The following is a 22,960-nucleotide window of genomic DNA, read 5'->3' as shown; positions in this document are numbered from 1 at the left end:
AAATGGATACCAAATATTCTGTGGAGTATTGTTCTCTAAATGTATTAAGTTGTTCCCTTTGGACTTTCTTAAAGGTATAAAGGACCAGATTAATGCAGAGTCTTTTAGGAACAGCTGTAAGCCAACAGCAGGTGATTCTGTGGTCTATAGTGACAACATGCTGTACTGGGTTTTTTTTTTTTTTTTAATATGGCAAAGTGACTAATCATTGTGCCCTTGTCTAAGGCATGTTTCATCATCTTCAAGTACTTTTTTGGCCAAAGGTTTCTAAACATAGAGTGTCCCTAATAAGCTCAGTATTAAATTGAACGAGTCTGATTTGAGGACTATTGGCAGGAGTAGGTGTAATTATTAAATTTACTAAATAATAAAGCAAGGTAGTAAAGTTGGCTTTTTTTCAAATGGCAGTAGTCTTATTAGCAAAAAGTCATCATTTGCAGGGTCAGAGTGAAAGGAGGCTCCAAAGGATTCATTTTGTCCTAATTATAGTTTCACCTATACATATTATGCAAAGCTAATATTTAAAGCATTTGCCAAAATTAACTTCCTCTGCATGTTCTATTAGAGCGCAATGAATTGCAGCAGCTTTTTATGTCTTGCTGCTTTTGTATGCTGTAATAATCTGTAATTATGGGTTTGCTGCAAATGCTGTAGGGTTTGTTTAATCTGACAATCTGAAAGACAACCCTGAATAGACTTATTTAAATGAATGCTAGTTACACAAAGCCTTAGAAGCATCGATATCTTCATGTTACATTTTCTCACAAGGCTAGTTATTTAGAATTTCATTTTGAATACCTAAATTTGAGAATTTCATATGTTTTCTTTATATCTGTCAATGTTGAAAAGAGAAATACATATGTTCTATAATTCATCATAACTTAAAAACCTAAAGAAAATTGCCCAGTTAACAAATTGAGAGATTTTTATCCTTCCATATTTATATATATCCTGAATTTAGAGAAGCAGCTTAGGAAAGAAAATGCCGTTACCTACATCTAAAATCTAATTAGAGTTTTTAAGTATTCTTAGTGTTAAAAATTATGACAGATTCGTGAACAAGTTCATTTGAACTCTATTCCCACTGTCTCTTCCTTTGACAAGAGGATGTATAGGATGGACAGGACCCTAGACCTAGGGTTTTGTTTTGGGGAAAGAGCTGGCTCATTCTTGCAGTTTATTTATAAGAAAGTTTGAAAAAGGAACACATAACATCCATGTTACTTATAATGCTCTTAAAATTGAATGATTTATATTGTTTCTGTTATATTCAACTTTGTATATGAGTTTTCAATTCATCTTTATAAGAAATCTATATTATTCTTAAAGGAAAAATGGGTTTAGTGTGTTTCATGTGATTCATCCATGATCACAAATCAAGCCAGAGGCAAAGTCAGGAATTCTTCTCTATATCTGTTTCTATTAAATTATGTTCTTTCACTTCTTCAGAAATGTTCTGCAGTAAAGATTCATTGCTTAGAACAAGATATATATCACTCCTAAGCAAGGAGGAAGACAAAGAACAGAAAATTCTTTTCATACATCAAAAAAATTTAATGTCTTTATAATTTTTATTAAAATTTTTTATGTTTGTTTATTTTTGAGAGGGAGAGAGAGCACAATGGGAGGGGGACAGAGAGAGAGGGAGACACAGAATCAGAAGCAGGCTTCAGGCTCTGAGCTGTCAGCACAGAGCCCAGTATAGGGCTCGAACCCACAAACTATAAGACTATGACCTGAGCTTAAGTCAGATGTTCAGCCAACTTAGCCACCCAGGCACCCCTTTTATTACCATTTACAATGTGATTTAGTCTTACTTAAATGAGCTTTTCAATTGATCTAGCCCTTTTAGATAGTAAGTTATGCTAAATAATACTATGTTGAAGTTACTATACACAGGAAAAAAAAGTTGAATTCATTGTGTCCATATGTCACAGTGATCTGCCAAAAGAAAAGGGCATTTTTAAAAAATATTTATTTATTTATTTATTTATTTATTTATTTTGAGAGAGAGAACACGAATGGGGAGGAGCAGAGAGAGAGAGAGAGAGAGAGAGAGAATCCCAAGCAAGCTCCATGCTGTCAGTGGGAGCCTGACATGGGGCACAAACTCACAAACCATGAGATCATGACCTGAGCCAAAATCAAGACTCAAGACACTAAACTGACTGAGCCACTCAGGTATCCTAAAAAGGGCATTTTAACAAAAGAGAAAAATAATTGAAATTAGAGTTATGGTAAAGATGGAACTGACACTGAACTGGAAAGCAAAAGACCAGCCTGTCCTATGGTAGACAAATCCCTTAGCTCTGTGTACCCACTTGTCCTCATGTTCAAAATGACAAGTACTGGCTAAATTGTCTGTAAGGCTCCCAACAGCATGAACTTCCATTACATTCTGAGTTTTAATGAGGGAAGGGAAAGCAGACACTAGATTCAAGCCACCTGTTTTTGTCATCCAGTGACATATCTTTTTACTTGACTTGCATATGGTCTTGAAAATGTAGTATTGAATTAAGATTAATCATTTAGTGTTATCTAGTGTTGAATAGCTGAACCAGCTATATTTATAGTTGGAGAACAGCTCAATATAATTGGATCTTTTTAAGTAAACAGAAAAATATTCATATATACATATATGTGGTCCTAAAATGTGATTGATAATGGAAGAAGATTAAAATTTTGATACTCTAACATTTCAAAATCAACCAAAGCCCAGAGAAAACTGTTCTTTTTTAGAGTGAAAATAATGGAAGATGCTTTTGCTATTAATGGCATAGCAGCTGATTTTTTGCTGATCTCTGCTTGTAGTCAGTGAGGGCTATGGCCTTAAAAATGTAAGACTGTTCTTTCCTCTTGCCTCTTTTTAAGTATCATATGAGCAGTGCACAAGCTAATGTCCTTATAAATGTTTTTTAAACTAAAGCTTATAGAGATAAAATTTATATAAAATATAATGTATTTTTTAGTGGGAATTTTACTATGTATTATGTTAGTGGTTACACAGCTCCATATAGTTGTCAAAATGGATCACAAAGTATACTTAAAACTAAGAAATTTATTGTATATAGATAATACTTTGATCATCAGGACATTCTCAAATCTAGATTTATTCTGGCAGGTATCCCAAATGATTAACTTTCAGAATATAAACAATACTCAGACAAGATCACTCTATGACTATGGTAGAACAATACAAAGAGACAATCCCTCTGTCATCATGTCTATAACTAAGACAACACTGTAAACATACACTCACATAAACACACAACTAAACATCATCTTCTAACATATGATGAGTACTTCTTACTAATGACAACTCTTCACCTGCGTCCTAGATAAAAAGTATCAAGACTGTCCCCAACTTCCTGACACCACCCATTTCAAAACTAGCTTCCACATCAGCCTGCTTGCAGTCACATTGGCAATGTTTGACTAGTGGGCTTTGCCAAGTTACTGTTTCTCTTCACTTCTTCTTTCCTCCGTATATTCTCTGTTTTCTGTCTTCCTTCTCTTCCCTCCCTTTTCCTCCTCCTTGAGGTCCTGACATTTCTTGCCCTTGACTGCTGTATTCTTTGTTTTCTTTTTTTACTCTTTGCTATGGATATGCTCCATATCTATTTGCTTTCCCTAATGTGCTTAAGGAAGGGAAGAAAATGCTTCTTACATGCAACTAATTGGGACCGCAGTGAACCAGAAGAATATCTTACAAAAATATAATACATAATCAGGCCCATAAAATATGGTTTCCCTTAAAGTTTTCACGATATATACTGGTTACATTGATCACTGTTTAAATTGATTCTGACTCCTAAAGTTTAGTGAAAGATTACTTTTCTCTGAAGCTTTTATATCATTGGTAAAAGCCATACTTAAATGACACTTAAGGCATGCAGTTTCTCTGAATCTACTCATGAGATTAAAACTTTGTCAGATTTCTTTTTTTTTTTTATTTTTATTTTTTTATTTATTTCTAGGGGAGAGAGAGAGAGAGAGAGACAGCGTGAACAGGAGAGGGCCAGAGAGAGAGAGGGAGACACAGACTCCGAAATAGGCTCCAGGCTCTGTGCTGGCAGTCAGCACAGAGCCCGACACGGGGCTCGAACCCACGAACCGCGAGATCATGACCTAAGCGAAAGTCGGACGCTTAACCGACTAAGCCACCCAGGCGCCCCCAACTTTGTCAGATTTCATTGGCTTTCTAATCTGTGTGCTGAGTGATTTTAAGTGATTAATAATACCTGCGATCCTTCTTTGAAAGAATGATTTACAGGGGTGCCTCTGTTGCTTAGGAGGTTAACCGTCCAACTCTTGATTTCGGCTCAGGTCATGATCTCACAATTCATGAGTTTGAGCCCTGCATTGGGCTTTGCACTGGCAGCATGCTCATGCTCTGCTCAGGCTCATGCTTGCTCACTCTCTTCTCTCAAAATAAATGAATAAATAAAGCTTTAAAAAATAAGTGTGATTTAAATTGTGAATCCATACGCAAAACTTTGAAAAAGGGCTTTTTAAAAAAATTAACAAAACTTCAAGAGTTTTTTTCTTTGCCATCATTCTAATAGAACAGAATCTAAACTGAAAATATTCATATTTAATATCTGAATATTATTTTGATAAGGTGATGAAACTCCATTTGTTTTCTAAAAATTTCATTGTTACATGACTTCCTAGAAAGCAGCAGTATCTCCACTCACTTATATTTCTTATTTCTAGTGAAAACTCAGATGCAACAAGGATTAATCTCTATAGCTGCCCGCACTGTTATTACACATCTGGTAAATCATTTGGGCCATTATCCAATGAGTGGTGGTCCTGCTATGTTAACAAGTCAGGTGTGTGAAAATCATGACAATCATTACAGTGAAAGTACTGAACTTTCTCCTGAACTCTTTGAGAGTCCAAATATCCAGTTCTTTGTGTTGAACAATACAACATTAGTGTCCTGTATCCAGATCAGATCAGAAGAGAGTATACCTGGAGGAGGTTTATCTGCTGGCCTTGCATCAGCCAATTCAAATGTCAGAGTCATAGTCCGTGATCTCTCTGGAAAATATTCCTGGGATTCTGCCATCCTGTATGGACCACCTCCTGTGAGTGGCTTGTCAGAGCCTACATCTCTCATACTTTCATCATCTCGGCAAGAGAAGGCCGAAGAGCCTCCTGCATCTAATGAATGCTTAGAAGATATAACAGTAAATGATGGCATTTCCCTCCAGTTTAAAAGAGGATTTAGAGAAACTGTACCAACTTGGGATACCATAAGAGATGAAGAAGATGTTCTTGATGAGCTTTTGCAATATTTAGGTATAACTAGTCCTGAATGCTTACAGAGAACTGGAATCTCTCTTAATATCCCTGCTCCACAACCTGTGTGCATTTCTGAAAAACAGGAAAATGATGTTATTAATGCTATCCTTAAGCAACATACAGAGGAAAAAGAATTTGTTGAGAAACACTTCAATGACTTAAACATGAAAGCTGTGGAACAAGATGAACCAACACCTCAAAAGCCTCAGTCAGCATTTTATTATTGCAGATTGCTTCTGAGCATATTGGGAATGAATTCGTGGGACAAAAGGTAAGAATAAAAGAATTTTTTTTAACATTAATCTTATTCATCTTTTGATCAAGTATTTTAGTCTCTGTTCTTTTCCTCACTAAATTTTATCTACCAATTAGTTTTTTGGCCATTGGACAGATTTCGGATCAGGATTCAAGTGAATAAAAATAAAACAATAAAATAACTATTAACATTTTCATAATGGCTAGTAGAAGTATGACTTAGAAATTATAGCTCATATAATTGAAAGAAATCTTATTTTTCCAACCTTCCTGTAAACTAACAGGAAAAACTTTTTTCTTATAACCCCTCTGACACCAAACGTATGGGTTTTCCACACCAGGCAGTTCCAACACTAATTGGAGTTAGCACAACAGATTAAGGGCTCAGACCCACAAGGACTGCCTCCCACTTCCGACACTAGTTGTAAGTCTATACTTATGTATGACCAACCAACTATAAATCAGATAATTACCTATAATGATAATTAGCTGTAATGGCTCATTAAACGTTTATTTATATTTAGCAGTTTATTATAAAGGGTGGTTAAAGGATACAGATGAACATACAGATGAAGGGGCATGTAGGGTGAGGTCTGAAAGGATCCAAAGTTGCAGGAGCTTCTGTTCCCATGGAGTTAGGGACTGCCATCCTTCCAGCACATTGCATTGGGTTGACTAACCTGGAAGCTCTTTGAACCTCATGGTATAGGGACTCTTATGGAGATCTCTTCATATAGGTATGATTAATTATTACGATTGTCCTTTCCCCATAGGGTGACTGAAAGTTCCAAGCTTCTTTTTATTTTGATTTAAGTTTATTTATTTATTTTGAGAGAGAGAGAGAGAGAGAGAGAGAACGCGTGCATGCACTGGTGGGGGAGGGGCAGAAAGAGGGGGAGAGAGACTCCCAAGGAGGTTTTGCACTGGCAGCACAGAGCCTTATGCAGGGCTCGAACTCAGAAACCATGAGATCTATGACTTGAGCTGAAACTGAGTCGGTCTCTTAACTGATTGAGCTGGCCCTGAAGTTCCAAGCTTCTAATCATGGTATTGCTTTCTAATGACCAAGCCCTATCCTGAAGTTTTCTAAGAGCCCACCAGGCATCACCTCATCAGAACAAAAGATGCTCCTGTTACCAAGGAAATTGCAAGGGATTTAGGCACTTTGTGTAAGATGTTTCTGTCACCTTCATCAAAAAATACAAGGGTTTTAGGAGCTCTGTGTCAGGAACTGGGAGCCGAGCCCAAATACCTATTTCTTATTATGTCACACATTAGCCTAACTGGTTTTTTTAGACAGACAGCAGTATGACCTTTTCTTGTTTGTATCAGAGAACTTAACTGAACATTTAGCATCAAATCAAGAAAAGAATCTGTATGTCATTTTTTTAAAATTTTGTTTTCTTACACATGTTGTAAAAAACCATATTAAAAACTTGCAATAAACACAAAGTATTCATGTAAGAGTTAAATGAAAAGACATTAGATTTAAATCAGAATAACCATGTTAGGGTCATTTAACCTTTAAGCTTCAGACTATAAGTTGAGGAAATAACTCTTATCTCAGATAAAGGTGAGAATGAAATTAGGTAATTACGTAAAATGCCAAAATTGTAAAGCATTATTGTACATTTATTTTTTTTAATTTCTGATACTAAAAGCTCTAGGGAAGTGGAAGAAGCAGCATTGTTTAATGTATTGTTTTTGTTCAATTTGTAGAAGGGAAGCTCAAGAATTACTGGATAAATAAATCTTAAGAGTAATTTAAACACAGGTGAAGCATTGAAATGGAATTCTACTTGATTGACCAGTGTTTAGAATCTTCCTTAATTTAAACTCTTCCATTTATTAGAAGGGAGTATCCTCTGCCTTATGGGAAAGACACAGTTTGTCAGGAACACAATTTGCCTGATGGTATGTCCAAACATAGATAATTGCCACTCACATGAGTGCATTTATTCTCTTTTGCTGTAGGATGGTCCATATAGTGTCTCTCGAAAAAAATTAAAGGTAGGAAGCTATGTTTTGCCACAGCAAGCATTGACTTGTTGAATATAATTTGTACATATTTAGCACCTGTAGGACCTATTTGGTGAAATTCCTACATTGCTTCACAGTGTAAAAAATACCTATACGGTAAAACAAGAAAGCAAAGCAAATTCCATCTGGATTACTTGGTAATCCATATGCTTACTTGGTAATGATTTAGATTGTGTGGATATTTTATTTTTCATTAGGAACAACTTACCTACATATTTTTTTTTAATTTTTTAAATTTATTTTTGAGACAGAGATAGAGACAGTATGAGCAGGGGAGGGTCAGAGAGAGAGGGAGACACAGAATCTGAAGCAGGCTCCAGGCTCTGAGCTAGCTGTCAGCACAGAGCCCGATGCAGGGCTCGAACCCACGAACCGTGAGATCATGACCTGAGCTGAAGTCGGACGCTCAACCGACTGAGCCACCCAGGCGCCCCCTTACCTACATATTATTAAGGAACTCTTAAGAAGTAACCTACAAATCTTTTCATCCATTTTTCTGGATATGAGCTTCATAAGCTTCTGCAAGGAAAAATTGAAGTGACCAGTAGCTAATGATTCACTAACAGAAATCCGTGAAGGCCTAGGTAGAAAAATGACCTATGTTTGTTACATTTCTTTTAGGGTCTGTTCTCCTTTGTGTTAGAAGTATGAAAAGGCAAGAAAAGTATTTAAGAGTTGCATGAGTAGACTGGAAAGTATTTCCGGGACTGTCATGTCGTTAACTGCAAAGGTGATAAAAATGTTTATAAATCTCTCTGTTTAGGAGGAGCTTTCATCTCCTGAAGAAAAATGAGAAACTACTTAGAGAACTTAGGAACTTGGATTCAAGACAGTGGTAAGTTGTTGGAGAACCTTCAAATTTATACATAGCAACTGTCAGCTATTTCTGTGTGAATAATACCGTATTGTTGATTTCTAACTTTCTGAGCAGAACTACATTTATTTATACCTTTCAATAATAAACTTGTTGAAAAAAGTACAGGGCTACATTAAAATATTTAGTATCTTTGAATTGTTTATCCTTTTTTATGGATTTCAGATTTCTTTTGATTGCAGAAATCTGGTTGAGCTTATAAAATGTCCTTTGGTTTTCCCATATTTAGACATTCCAAGTATACCCTTTTTGATTAGTCTCAGAGGTCTCAAGTGAAAGGACTGGTAAATAGAAGCTAATACATACTAAAAATATTAATGGCACAAAGATGGATGTAGGTTATTATATTGCTGTAAATCTAATTTCTGATTAAGCTCTTGGATATATACCCATTTACATGTGGGTTTTGATGTGTAAAACCTTGTTATGTCATTATTTTAATGGTAATTGGGTTCTTGATGCATATGGGATGTATATGGACAAGATTTCTGGGAAACCAGTACTAGAAATTGCAGAATATCAGTTAACTGGAATTCCTATAAGGTTGACATGTATATGTGCTACTTTCTTTTCTAGACTCAAAAAATAAAATTTATGGGTAAGTGCTTTGGGGCAGTATTAACTAGTAACATTAAAAAAGCGATGCTTTGAATGTTACCATTACTCAGAATGCCTATATTTCTGAGATCTCAAATCCACAACCTACTTAACATCCATTTCTCACTCTCTCACATCTTTGTCAACTGCTATTTTGTACTTTTATGTTTCCAGGTTTTTTTTACTTTTTATGTTCCCACAGTCTCTCTGCCACCGACCTCTGATTTTACTTGTCCTGTCCAGCTAATTTGCACATTGTCAACTATAGAAATACCATTTCTGGCATTTTCAAAAGTACTCTTCCATTTACTTTTAGATATATAGATAATATATATTAATATATTTATGGCTGTAATCATTTCTCTGATCAGAATCATTCTTAACATATACTTTCTCTATTCCTAGGCAGCAGTATATTATTAGAGAAAATGATCAAACCAGTGTGATATAGAGACTTACTATAGATTCATGCTCCTTAACTTCAGCAGTACCTTCTCTGCTACTCAGCAAATTTCTTATCCCTTGTTCACTTCTTGCCTTGCTTCTCAGAGTAATTATTATAAACCACTTCTTTATTTTTTAAGCCTTTCATTATAGTCAAATGGTCATCTCTAACCTCACTAAGGATTCAATTCAAATATTTGAAACTCTTATATAAGTCTGGTAGAACAATAGCTCCTAACCTTTCTTCTCCTCCGCACATTCACATTTTAACACACATTAGTGAGACTTCATTAATTAAATCCAGTGATTCTGACTGATCAAATGATTTCTGATTTGAAACAAGCCAACCACATGCTATCATTATTCTGAAGGAATGCAAAGTAAAGGATAATTCATTCCTTTCCTACATCAAACAACTCTGCCTTATAACTCCCTCTCTTTAAAAATTTCTTTTTTTTTTTTTAATCTATTTATTTTTGAGAGAGAAAGATCACACAGAGAGAGAGGGAGACACAGACTCCAGGCTCTGAGCTGTCAACACAGAGCCCGGCACAGGGTTCGAACCCATCAACCCTGAGGTCATGACCTGAGCCAAAGTCAAACACTTAACCGACTGAACCACCCAAGTGCCCCTCCCTTTAAACTTTTGATACTGAGCCATCTTTTTTTGCTCACCTTCAGTTTCAGAAAAGCGTTTTTTCCTCCTATCTGTACTACTTCCTCCCTTCTCTGATTGCTCTCAGATCTTCAAAAAGCTATCCCATCTTTACCTTGTTTCTACTTACCCTTTTACCATTAGCACACTCTTCACTTTAACCAAACTATTCTCAGTTACTATTGTTTGAAGCTATAATCTACTTTTTGTGTGCCTTTTACTTCCAAATTTTATGAGAAAATACGATCTTTACTCATTCTTTGGTTTTTCTTGGAATAATCTTTTAAGAATAGTGTTTAATTTCTCAGGTTATTATAGAAAATATGCAATAGAAAAATAAACCATCTACCATTAAAACCTTGGATTGTAAGTAACTTGCTCTGTGAGTGTTCTATAAGACAAGTAAACATTTCCAATAGATTTTTAACTTGATAAATGAGCCAATGGTTCTTTTTTTTTTAGCTTTACTCCTATATTTATTTTATTTATTTATTTTTTTTTACAAATAGTTTATTGTCAAATTAGTTTCCACATAACACTCAGTGCTCATCCCCACAAGTGTCCTCCTCCATGCCCATCCCCCCTCCCCCCCCCACATCCATCAGTCCTCAGTTTTTGTCAGCATTCAAGAGTCTCTCATGGTTTGCCTCTCTCCCTTTCCCCCACCATTTCCGCCCTTCTTCTCCCCCTTGTTCCTCCGTCAAGTTCCTCCTAATCCTCCTATACGTGCAAACATATGATATTTGTCCTTCTCTGCCTGACTTATTTCGCTCAGCATAACACCCTCAAGGTCCATCCATGTTGCTACACATGGCCAGATTTCATTGTTTCTCATTGCCATGTAGTATTCCATGGTATAGATAAACCACATCTTCTTGATCCATTCATCTGTTGATGGACACTTAGGCTCTTTCCATGTTTTAGCTATTGTGGAGAGTGCTGCTATGAACATTGGGGTACATGTGCTCCTATGCATCAGCATTTCTGTATCCTTAGGGTAAATTCCTAGCAGTGCTATTGCTGGGTCCTAGGGGAGTTCTATTGTTAGTTTCCTGAGGAACCTCCACACTGTTCCAGAGGGGCTGTACCAGTTTACATTCCCACCAACAGTGTAGGAGGGTGCCCGTTTCTCCACATCCTCGCCAGCATCTAGAGTTCTCTGATTTGCTCACTTTAGCCACTCTGACTGGCGTGAGGTGGTATCTCAGTGTGGTTTTGATTTGTATTTCCCTGATGAGGAGGGATGCTGAGCATCGTTTCATGTGTCTGTTGAGCCAATGGTTCTTGAAATTGGCTTTGATATACTAGTGCCTTGGATTGCAGGCACGTTTCCGGAATGAATTATGCTCACAAACCAAGGTTTTACTGTATTTATAAAAACTATTCTTAACAGTTGTTTATGTAACTTCTGTCTCCTTTTTGATAGACATACATTTGATTTTTTGTTTGTTTTACAAAACTGGAATCATAGTAAAATATATGTATATGCTAAGTTACCTTTTAAAAAGGACTTCATCATTGGGGTGCCTGGTTGGCTCTGTCGGTTAAGTGTCTGATTCTTGATTTCAGTGTAGGTTATGCTCTCACAGTCCTCAGCAAGGAACCTGTTTGGGATTCTTGCCCTCTGCCCCTACCCCAACCTCTCAAAATAAATAAATAACCATTTTTAAAAAGGAACTTTATCATATTGTGAGTGTTTTCTTCAGCCATTTTCATATTTTTTAAAAATAATTTTTTATGGTACCAAGTTCTGTGACATTATTGGACATTTAAGTTGTTTTTTAATATCTTGCCCTAGGATAGATTTCTAGAAATAAAATTATTACATCAAAGCATGAGAACTTATTCAGGTCATATATATTGCAAAGTTACTTTTCACTAAGTACTAATTTCCACTCCTACCAACACTGTAAGAATACTTATAGAACTTCCACTTGGCCAACACAAGGTGTTAATCACATTTCTAAATCTTGCCTACACTGAGAGGCAGGTGATGGTATCACTTTATAGTTCTTTATTACTAGTGAAGTTAATATTTTTCACGTATTTGTAACAAATTTTATTCTCTTTTTGAATTCCCTATTAGTGTCCTTTTCTATTTAAAATGGAATTTTTCTGACGTGTAAGAGCTGTCTTACGTATGTGTGTATCGAAGGATTAATTTGTGTACTTATTGTGGGAGTTTTCCCAGTTAGTTGTTTGACTTTCAGTTTTCAACAGTTTTACATTGTTTAACATAAAGGTTTTTCATTTGTATGTAATTATGTCTCTTAGTCTTTTTTCTTTGGCTTTTTTTCAATTCTTTATCATGCTTCAAGAATTAATTCTGTCTTGGAATCAATTAAACATTCTATTGTATCTCCTTCTAGAAATCATAGTTACTTGGTTGAAGTGGTTATTATTTTACATTTAATTCTTTATTTCTTCTGGAATATATTTTAGTTTATGCAGTAAGAAATAGAACTAGCTTGAATACTGGAGAACAGTCTTTCTCTAGAATTTGTTGATAATCTATACCTTTCCATTGATTTGATGTTTCCTTTATCAAATAGTAAGCTGTCTGTTTCAAAGCTGTTTATTTCTTTTGATCTATCAATTTTGTGCAGATGTTAGTGTTTAATTTATCATAGCTTTATATTAATATCTGATAGGCCCTGTCTTCTTCTTTACCCTACTCATACATATTTCTTTTTTCTTAGATATTTTCATCTCTGTTTATTCTTATGGATACATGTTACAATTAGGCTGTTGTTTTACAGAAAAAAAAATCCCATTGATAATATTGCTTTGATTTCAGTAAAACTTTCATGTAGAAAGAATAAACACATTTGTTATCCTCATTCTTCCCATTAATAATCATGGCATGTTTTTCATTTATTCTGAGACCCAGGCATTACTTTTAGGATTATTTTATTGTTGTGATGCTATTCTAAATAGAATTTATTTCCCATTATATTGTGCTATACAGATACTTTAGTGAATTCTCTTATTTATTTTAAACATTTTATAGTTATCTCAGTCTTAGGATCTGTCTAGGTATATAATTATCTACAAATAATCTCTTTTCTAAGAATTATGCCTAATTTTGCTTATATCATGTTTCATTACACTGACAAGAATTTGCAGTACAGTATTCAGTTATTATTATAAGAGTGGAAATCCTGTTATTGGAATCTATTTCAGCATCTATTCAAATTTTCATATAGTTTTGCCTTCTTAACTAATTGATGTACTTTAAACCACTAGATTGATATTAAATAATTCTTTGATTCTTGGGATAAACCCTACTGGGTCATTTGACTTCCTGTTGTGTTAAACATAGATTTTCATTTTGATTAATGTATAGTCCATTTCTAAGCATATTCTGTATTTAAATTTTTCTCTGTTTTTATTATGCTTTTAGAATTAAGATTATAGCCTGGTTCATGAAATGAATATTATCTGTTGTTTGAAAATTTGGAACAATGAGTAAAATTTCTAATTCTTTCCATTGAGATTTTCAAAACGCACACTAGTAGATTAGCACACGGTATTATCATTCTGTTATATTCCTTTTCTCCTTTTAGTTTTGAGGGATTTTTTTTTTGCTCTTTTTAAAAAATTAGTTTATGTATTCCTATATTATCCCTTCAAAGTTTTTTCTCCATAGCTTCATTAAGATAGCATTCTGGTAGGTTATGGTTTAAACGTAATGATTATAAATATACATATTGCAAAACAATTAGCACAGTAAGGTTAGTTAACATGTCTTTTGTCTCACATAGTTACAATTTTTTTTGTAATGAAAACTTTAAAAATCCTCTCTCTTAGGAACCTTTAAAAATATAATACAGCAGGGACACCCGGGTGGCTCAGTCGGTTAAGCGTCTGACTTCGGCTCACGTCATGATCTCACAGTTAGTGGGTTCCGGCCCCACGTCGGGCTCTGTGCTAATAGCTCAGAGACTAGAGCCTATTTCAGATTCTGTATCTCCCTCTCTCTCTGACCCTCTTCTGCTCATGCTGTCTCTCTCTCAGAAATAAATAAAACATTAAAAATTTTAAAAATATATATACATACAATACAGCATTGTTAACTATAGTTAGCTTGCTATAAATTACTTCCCCAGAATTTATTCATATTACAACTGGAAGTTTATGCCCTTTGACCACCTTCCCCCATTTTGCCCATTTCCCCACTTCCGACCCCTAGAACCAGTCTGCTCTCTATGAGTTCAGTATTTTCAGATTCCACATATAAGTGAAAATATACAATATTTGTCTTTCATTGTCTGACTTATTTCATTTAGCATAATGCCCTCAAGTTTCATCCAAGTTGTCACAAATGGTAGGCTTTCCTTTTTTTTATGGCTAAATTCCATTGTACAACGCAGGGGTTAGGGGCACCAACTCTCCCCAGTCCTGTCCCCATGCAGTTGAGTATTTGCATACAGCTTTGACTCCCTCAAAACTTAACTACTAATAGCCTACTGTTGACCAGAAGCTTTACTGATAACATAAACAGTCAACTGACATGTATGTTATATGTTGTATACATTATATATTATTAAAGTAAGTCATAGAAAAAAATGTTACTGAGAAAATCATGAGGAAGAGAAAAAACATTTAGAGCACTGCAGTGTATTTATTGAAAAAATTGTGTTTATAAGTGGACCCGTACAGTACAAACCCCGGTTGTTGATGGGTCAACTGTGCATATGTATACCACATTTTCTTAATCCATTCATCTGTTCATGTACCTGTTGGCTATTTTAATATCCCCTTTGAAAAATGTCTCTTTGGGTCCTTGCCCATTTTTTAGACCCTCTTTTCTTTTTTTGCCCACTTTAATTGTATTATTTGTTTTATTGCTGTTGAGTTGCATGAGTTCCTAATATTTGGGATACTAGCCCATTATCAGATACATACATGTAATAGGAAAATATTTTCTTTCATTTTATAGGTTCCCTTTTCATTTTGGTTATTATCTGTTTTGCTCTGCAGAAGCTTTTTAGTTTGACATAGTCCACTTGTTTGTGTTGGTTTTGGTTTGGAGTTTTGGTTTTGTTGCTTGTGCTTTCATATCTAAAATAATCACTGCCAAGACCAATGTCAAAGAGCTTACTCTCTATTTTTCTTCTAGGAGTTTTACATTAAGTCTTTTTTTATTTTCCCCACTTTCCTTACTATCCCTGGTTTATTTAAAGGGTAAAGGCCAGAAAGGGACAAATGGAAGACGTGCTTGGGGCAGGGCACGGGAAAGGGTGTAGAGATTACATGTCCTTTCCCAGAGTGCCACCCACCCGGCACCTCGTGCTCATCCACCCAGAAGCTCCCCAAACCCTGTCATTCAGGTGTTTTTATGCAGCTTTCATTAAGTAGACATGATTTGCTCTAACTATGCAGTCATTGCCTACTCATGATTGCACTTAGTCTGCAGACCTGCTCTGCTCCTTAGAGGTAGGGCTGGGGCAGTGCAGACCAGCAGTGAGATCTGACCTCCAGCTTGTTTGGTGGTTGTCCTTTCTAGAGACTGGCCCCCATCTTGAAGCTACCAGCCCCTGACCCCTGATATGTGTCATCTCATTCACATGCAAAAAACAGTCGTTTCTAAGGGTTTTAAGCACCAGGAACTGGGGACAAAACCCAAATAATTTAATTTTTATTATGCAGCCCCTCCCGCTGGTCTCCCTGCTTCTACTCTGGTCTCCTAGTATGTTTCTTTTTTTTTTTTTTTTTTTTGCCCCTTTTATTTATTTATTTATTTTTTGAATAGTTTATTGTCAAGTTGGTTTCCATATAACACCCAGTGCTCATCCCCACAAGTGCCCTCCTCCATGCCCATCACTCCCCTTCCCCCCCCCCCCCCCCCCCCCTTCAAGAGTCTCTCATGGTTTGCCTCCCCCACTATTTTTCCCCTTCTTCTCCCCCACGGTCCTCCGTTAAGTTCCTCCTAATCCTCCTATATGTGCAAACATATGGTATCTGTCCTTCTCTGCCTGACTTATTTCGCACAGCATAACACCCTCAAGTTCCATCCATGTTGCTACACATGGCCAGATTTCATTCTTTCTCATTGCCATGTAGTATTCCATTGTATAGATGAACCACATCTTCTTGATCCATTCATCAGTTGGTGGACACTTAGGCTCTCTCCATGTTTTGGCTATTATTGAGAGTGTTGCTATGAACATTGCGGTACATGTGCCTCTATGCATCAGCACTCCTTTACATTAAGTCTTTAATCCATTTCATGTTAGTTTTTGTCAGTGGTATAAGGTAGGAGTCCAGTTTTATTATTTTGCATATAAATATCTATTTTTCTCCATACCATTTATTGAAGAGACTGTCTTTTCTCCATCGAGTATTCATGGCTCCCTTGTCAAATATTAGTTGACTGTTTATGCATCGGTTTATCTCTGGGTTGTCAATTCTGTTCTATTGATCTTTGTGTCTGTTTTTATTCCAATACAGTTTTGATTACTATAGCTTTGTAAGATAATTTGAAATCAGTAAGTGTCATGACTTCAGTTTTGTTATTCTTTCTCAGAATTGCTTTGACTGTCTGGAGTCTTGTGTGATTCCATATGAATTTTAGTATAGTTTTTCTGTTTCTGTGAAAAATGCCATTGGAATCTTGATAGGGATTACAGTGAATCAATAGACGACTTTGGATCAAATAAACATTTTAATACAAATCCATGAACCACAGGTTATCTTTTTCCTCATTTGTACCACCAATATCTTTCATCAGTGTCTCAGAGTTTACATTGTGAAGATCTTTCATCTTGGTTAAATTTATTCCTAAGTAATTTTTATTACTTATTATAAAATGAGACTTTCTGATGTAGTGTTTTGGATTTTTTTAATATAAGACCATGTCATCTACAAAAAGAAATAATTGTACTACTTTCTTCCCGATTCAGATGCCTTCTGTTTCTTTTTCTTGCTTGATTGCTCTGGTGAGGACTTCCAGTACTGTATTGAATAGGAGTGATGAGAGTGGGCCCCCTGATTTTGGTCCTGTACTTAGGAAAAAATCTTTCAATTTTTCACCATATGTTAAAAGATGTTAGCTGTGGGCTTGTCAGATAAGGCCTTAATTATGTTGAGGTCTATTCCTTCTCGCCTAGTTTGTTGGGTGTCATGCATGGATACTGAATTTTGTCAAATTCTTTTGTTGCATCTATGGGGATGATTGTGTGATTTTTATCTTTTATTTTGTTAATATGATGCATTACATCTATTAATTTGCATGTGTTGAACCACCCTGGCATCCAAAGGATGAATCTTACTTTATCATGTTGTACGATCCTTTAATGTATTGTCGAATTCTGTTTGCTAATATTTTGTTGAGACTTTTTGCATCTGAACTCATGCAATGTTGCCTGTAATTTTCTTTTCTTGTAGTATTCTTACCAAGCTTAGGTATCAGGTAATGCTCTCCCGGTAAAATGAATTTGGAAGTGTTCCCCCCCTTTTCACTTTTCTTGAAGAGTTTGGGAAGGATTGGTATTACTTCTTTAATTGTTGAGTAGAATTCACAGTGAAACCATCTGGTACTGGCCTTTTCTTTGTTGGAAGGTTTTTGATTACTGCTTCCATCTGCTTACATGTTTAGACTTTCTGTTCTTTCATAATTAAGTCTTGGTAGGTTGTACATTTCTAGGAACTTACCCATTTCTTTTAGGTTGTCCAATTGTTTGGCATATAGTTGTTTATCTGTCATGATCATTTGCATTTCTGCAGTATCAGTTCCAGTATCTCCTTTTTGTTTATAATACTCATTTGGGTCCTCTTTTGTGGTTAGTTTAGCTAAAGGTTTCTTAATCTTGTTCATATTTTCAAGAACTGGCTCTTGGTTTTGTTCATTTTTTCTAGTTTACTATTCTTTATTTCATTTATTTCTGCCCTAATTTTTATTGTTTCCTTTCTTCTGTTAACTTTGGGCTTGTTTATTCTTTTTCTAGCTCCTTTAGGTGTAAAGTTAGGTTATTTATTTGAGATCTTTTTTCTTTCCTTTCCTTTTCTTTTTATTTTAAAGAGAAAGAGCACAAATGGGGGAGAGGGACAGAGGGAAGAGAGGGGCGAGGGGGAGAGAAAGAGAATCTTAAGCAGAATCTATGCTCAGCACAGAACCCAGAGTGGCACTCAGAGCTCATTGCCATGACCCCGGAATCATGACCTGTGATAAAAGCAAGAGTCAGACGCTCAACTGACTGAGGCACCCAGGCACCTCTCTTTTTTCTTTTTTGTTTTTCTTAATATAATTTATTGTCAGATTGGTTTTCATACAACACCCAGAGCTCATCTCAACAAGTGCCCTCCTCAATGCCTATCGCCCACTTTCACCTCTCCTCAACCCCCATCAACCCTCAGTTTGCTCTCATTATTTGAGAGTCTCTTATGGTTTGCCTCCCTCCCTCTCTGTAACTATTTTTTCCCCTTCCCTTCCCCCATGGTCTTCTGTTAAGTTTCTCAGGATTCACATATGAGTGCAAACATATGGTATCTGTCTTTCTCTGACTGACTTATTTCACTTAGCATAATACTCTCTAGTTCCATCCACATTGCTGCAAATGGCCAGATTTCATTCTTTCTCATTGTCATATAGTATTCCATTGTATATATTAACCACATCTTCTTTATCCATTTGTCAGATGATGGACATTTAGACTCTTTCCACGATTTGACTATTGTTGAAAGTGCTGCTATAAATGTTGGGGTACATGTGCCCCTGGGCCTCAGCACTTCTGTATCCCTTGGGTAAAATCCTAGCAGTGCTGTTGTTGGGTTATAGGGTAGTTCTATTTTTAATTTTTTGAGGAACCTCCACACTGTTTTCCTGAGTTGCTGCACTAGTTTGTATTCCTACCATCAGTGTAATAGGGTTCCCATTTCTCTACATCTTCTCTTTCTTTTATATTTTCCTGATTTGTTCATTTTAGCCACTCTGACTGGCATGAGGTGATATCCCAGTATGGTTTTGATTTGTATTTCCCTGATGAGGAGTGACGTTGAACATCATTTCATGTGTCTGTTGGCCATCTGGATGTCCTCTTTGGAGAAGTGTCTGTTCATGTCTTCTGCCCATCTCTTCACTACTATCTCTCAATTCTCAATCATCATTTTGAGGCTGCCTGTTACAAAGTTTTGCTTGCTTCCTTATTACCATTTCCAGGTCACCATTTCATTCCCAAATGAAATCCTCTCATAATTTTCTTGATTATGTTTAGACATATCAGTCACCTAAACTTGACCCTTTCTTTACCTTTGCTGTTCCTCTATCTTGTCTTTGCTTTTCTTGCCCCTAACCCTTTGATTCATGTCCTTATTACTTTTAAGAGAATGTTAGAAGGTGGGGGAGTGGGGTGGTAAAGTATTCCCAAGTTGAGAATGCACTTTGGGAATGGAAAACAAAGCAGGCAACTCCACACAGTTTACACAGAATTTTTTTAGAGTAACTTACTGACATAGGATCAGGTGGAGGACAGTCCACAGCAGCTGCATAGTTATTCTCTGCAAAGTCTAGACATTAGTCCACAAATGTTATAGAGCAAAGAGACATGCGACAGAGCACTGTAGTGAGATCACAGACTTCACATGCACCTCAGATTGTTTGCATGCACCTAATTAATAGCTAACCTTTAATTAGATTTCATGATACCACCTGTGCATCAGGGAAGGACAAGGCAGTGTTCTCTAACAGATTCATGTGAGGCCAAAACAAGTCTCCCCCATCTCAGCCTTGGTAGGCATTTCCAAGGAATGTATATTAATCTCCAAGGGCCCCTGAACACTTAGCCACAAGAGAGGTCATCACGCAAACATGAATAACATAGAAGGCAAAGATGAAGTATTGAGAGTTATAACAACTCTCTAAGTAGAGGCTCTCATCTCCTGACTTCGCATCTAAACAGTCCTCACCACCAGAATAATCTTTCCAAAGTAAAAGTTTGATTTTTTTTTTTCCTTAGTGTCTCTCCAATGCCTGGACCGTACTCTTTAGTCCAGAATTCAGTCCATACCAATCAATTCTGGCTGTTCATGGTTCTTTACATTACCTTGTGCTCTTCTACTTCTTGGCTCCTGCTAAACTTCTATTGGTCTTACATATACCTTGAATATATGGGGGACATCTTCTTTGAGAAAGCATAGGGTTTTTTTTTTAATACTTTATACCAAATGAATGCATAACATTTATTTGTTTGCTTTTTTAAAAAAGAAACAACAGCTTCCTTTCATTTTTCAGTACAGAGGGTTAAAATAAAATTCACTCCATGTGACATTAAGACAAATTTTGAGCTGCTTCTCAAGAAACCAGTAGACAAACCTGATTCCAGGCACATCTCGTTTTGCTGTGCTTCAGTTTATTTCACTTCGCAGGTACAGCCATTTTTACATAGTGAAGGTCTGTGGCAACCCTGTGTCAAGCAAGTCTGTCAGCGCCATTCTTTCCAACAGCATTTGCTCACTTTATGTCTCTGTGTCACATTTTTGGTAATTCTTGTAATATTTCAGACTTTTCATTATATTTGTTAGGGTGATCCATTATCATGGTTATACAACTTGCTGAAAGCTCAGATGATGGTCAGCATTTTTAGTAACAAAATTTTTTTTAATTAAGGTATGTACCTTTTTAGACAATGCTATTGCATACTGAATAAACTACAGTACAGTGTGAATGTAACTTTTATATGCACTGAGAAACAAAATAATTCACTTGATTTTATTGCTATATTGACTTTATTGTAGCCTAGAACTGAACCTGCAGTGTCTCTGAGGTATGCTTGTACTAGTGTGATAAACTGGGGAGGAAAAATGAAAAGTTACATTTTTTTCTTAAGATGTTTATTTTGAGAGAGAATAATGTGCACAGGCATGAGTAGGGAAGGAGCAGAGAAAGCGGGGTGGGGGTGGAGGTAGAATCTCAAGCAGGCTCCTCTGCATCACAGAGGCCAACACAGGGCTCGATCTCACAAGCCATGAGATCATGACCTGGACCAAAATGGAGAGTTGGACACTTACCAACTGAGCCCACCAGGCACCTCAAAAAAAGTTACGTTGTTGATACTCTTATCTTCCTATACTATTTATAGATCCTTTATTTTCTTTGACTAGATTAACTGATTCCTGTTCCTTGATTGAGATTTTTTTAATTTCAAATCTCAGAATTTGTATTATTATTTCTATTGCAATGTATGTTCAGGGATTCAGAAATGCTTGTTAACTTAGCAGACTTTACTTTGAATTTTCTAGTAGTAAGCTCATAATACTTTGCTAGTTCTATATGTATTCTTATGTGGTTGCATAGAAGTTGCAAGTTCATTTATTTCTTGGGGTTTTTTTTTCTGGTATCTTTCCCTTATTATTCATTGTTGTGGTATATATCGAGCTAATGGCAATATACCAAACATTTTAGCAGCAATAGTTAGGGTAAGTAGAAAAATAAGAAGTGGTGAAAGATTAAAATTTGACATTAAAGGGCAGCTGAGCTCTGCTTTTACAAATCGTAAGAAGGTCAAGGCACCTGGCTGGCTCAGTCATAAGCTTCTGACTTTGGCTCAGGTCATGATCTCATGAATCATGGGGTGGATGGAGTCCCTTGTCCAGCTCTGTGCTGATAGCTCAGAACCTGGAGCCCGCTTAAGTTTCTGTGTCTCCCTCTCTCTCTGCCCTTCCCCTACTCATGCACTGTCTCTTGTCTCAAAAAAAAAAAAAATAAGATAAAGAAATTTTAGCATATTATAATAAGGTAATAGGGGGCATCTGGGTGACTCAGTTGGTTGAGCATCCAACTTTCGACTCCGGTCATGATCTCAGTTTGTGGGTCTGAGCCCTGCATCAGGCTCTGTGCTGACAGCTCAGAGCCTAGAGCCTGCTTCAGATTCTATGTCTTCTTCTCTCTCTGCCCCTCTGTTGCTCATGCTCTCTCAACAATAAATAAATGTTTAAATATTTTTAAATAAAAAATATTTTAAGAAGGTCATAGATAATAAAAAAGATGATTTCTCTTTTACTTTTGCATTGTAAAGATTTACGTTCTGTTTTTTTCCAATGTGGCACGTATCTTTCTCTCAACTTTTAGATTTTTTTTAAATGTTTGTTTATTTATTTTGGGTGTTGGTACAGGGAGAGAGGAAGACAGAGTACCCCAAGCAGACACCATCCTCACTGTCAGCACAGAGCCTAACCCAGGGCTTAAACTCCTGAATGGTGAGATCATACTTGAGCCAAATCAAGAGCCAGCTGCTTAACCTAGTGAGCCACCCAGGCACCCCTCAAGTTTTAGATTTATATAATACTAAGTGAACATTTCAAAGTCTGCCCAATTTTATAAATTGTGATATGGGTTCTAAGCGATAGCCCTTTACCTGAATAAAATGAAAATATTTGAAATATTGCAAGAATTACCAAAACGTGACACAGACACACAAAGAACATGGAGAAGTTCCCTTTCTAGCAGGATCAGAATTTACATAGAGTGGATCATGCTTCGAAGTTAAATCCTTAACAGCTTTCTTGAGATGGACTTTTTATACCATACAACTTACTCATTTATAGTGTACATGTTTTTAGTGTATTCACAGGGTTATGCAAATGTGATGACAACCTAATTTTAGAATATTTTAGTTCCTTTGAAAGGAAACCCATACCCATTACCAGTAACTCCCCATTACCAGTAACTCCCCATTAGTGTTGTCTAGAGCTGCCACACTCCCCAGCTCTAGACAACACTAATCTACTTTATATTTCTGCAGATGTGCCTCTTCTGGGCATATCATATAAAAGGAGTCAAATAATAT

General features: G+C 36.2%; 1 protein-coding gene across 8 annotated transcripts in view; it reads left to right on the top strand.

Annotated features, from left to right (window-relative positions):
- The window catches only part of RALGAPA1 (Ral GTPase activating protein catalytic subunit alpha 1), a 259,277-nt gene that overhangs the window by 168,634 nt on the left and 67,683 nt on the right, over positions 1-22,960 (top strand). For all 8 annotated transcript variants that reach the window (XM_039257004.1, XM_039257003.1, XM_039256998.1 and 5 more), the window contains 2 exons: positions 4,717-5,581; positions 8,369-8,440. In XM_039257004.1, the coding sequence (XP_039112935.1) occupies positions 4,717-5,581; positions 8,369-8,440 (937 nt within the window). The remainder of the gene's footprint in view (positions 1-4,716; positions 5,582-8,368; positions 8,441-22,960) is intronic.

This window comes from Hyaena hyaena, unplaced genomic scaffold (assembly GCF_003009895.1).
Source record: "Hyaena hyaena isolate Hyena2069 unplaced genomic scaffold, ASM300989v1 scaffold_599, whole genome shotgun sequence".
Lineage (NCBI taxonomy): Eukaryota > Metazoa > Chordata > Mammalia > Carnivora > Hyaenidae > Hyaena > Hyaena hyaena.
The sequence above is the reverse complement of the archived record's forward strand: the minus strand, read 5'-3'. Positions and strand labels throughout refer to the sequence as shown.